Source organism: Bison bison, unplaced genomic scaffold, assembly GCF_000754665.1.
Source record: "Bison bison bison isolate TAMUID 2011002044 unplaced genomic scaffold, Bison_UMD1.0 scf7180017851875, whole genome shotgun sequence".
Classification (NCBI taxonomy): domain Eukaryota; kingdom Metazoa; phylum Chordata; class Mammalia; order Artiodactyla; family Bovidae; genus Bison; species Bison bison.
Genome location: NW_011482448.1, coordinates 8,838 through 9,477, shown reverse-complemented (window position 1 = coordinate 9,477; position 640 = coordinate 8,838). Strand labels below are relative to the sequence as shown.

At 40.2% G+C, this 640-nt stretch overlaps 1 protein-coding gene across 1 annotated transcript in view; it reads left to right on the top strand.

Moving 5' to 3' along the window:
* The window catches only part of ZNF182 (zinc finger protein 182), a gene marked incomplete at its 3' end in the record, with an annotated part of 1,646 nt that extends 1,007 nt beyond the window's left edge, over positions 1–639 (top strand). Inside the window, exon 2 of the mRNA XM_010851704.1 lies at positions 3–639. Within this exon, the coding sequence (XP_010850006.1) occupies positions 3–639 (637 nt within the window). The remainder of the gene's footprint in view (positions 1–2) is intronic.
* Between the last annotated feature and the right edge of the window lies 1 nt (position 640).

Below are 640 nucleotides of genomic sequence, written 5' to 3'. Positions count from 1 at the left end.
GTACTCATACAGGAAAGAAACCCCATGAATGTAATGAGTGTAAGAAAACTTTCAGTGATAAGTCAACTCTCATTATACATCAGCGAACTCATACGGGAGAGAAACCTCATAAATGTATGGAATGTGGGAAGTCTTTCAACGAGAAGTCAACCCTCATTGTGCATCAGCGAACTCATACAGGGGAGAAACCCTATGAATGTGATGTGTGTGGGAAAACCTTCACCCAAAAGTCAAACCTTGGTGTACATCAAAGAACTCATTCAGGTGAGAAACCCTTTGAATGTAATGAATGTGAGAAAGCATTCTCTCAGAAATCCTATCTCATGCTACACCAGAGAGGTCATACAGGAGAGAAGCCCTATGAATGCAATGAATGTGAAAAAGCATTTTCCCAGAAATCTTATCTCATTATACATCAAAGAACACATACAGAAGAAAAACCCTATAAATGCAATGAATGTGGCAAAGCCTTCAGAGAAAAGTCGAAGCTCATTATACATCAGCGAATTCATACAGGAGAGAAGCCTTATGAATGTCCTGTATGTTGGAAAGCTTTCAGCCAGAAGTCACAGCTCATAATACATCAGCGAACACACACAGGAGAGAAACCCTATGAATGCAGTGAGTGTGGAAAAGCCTA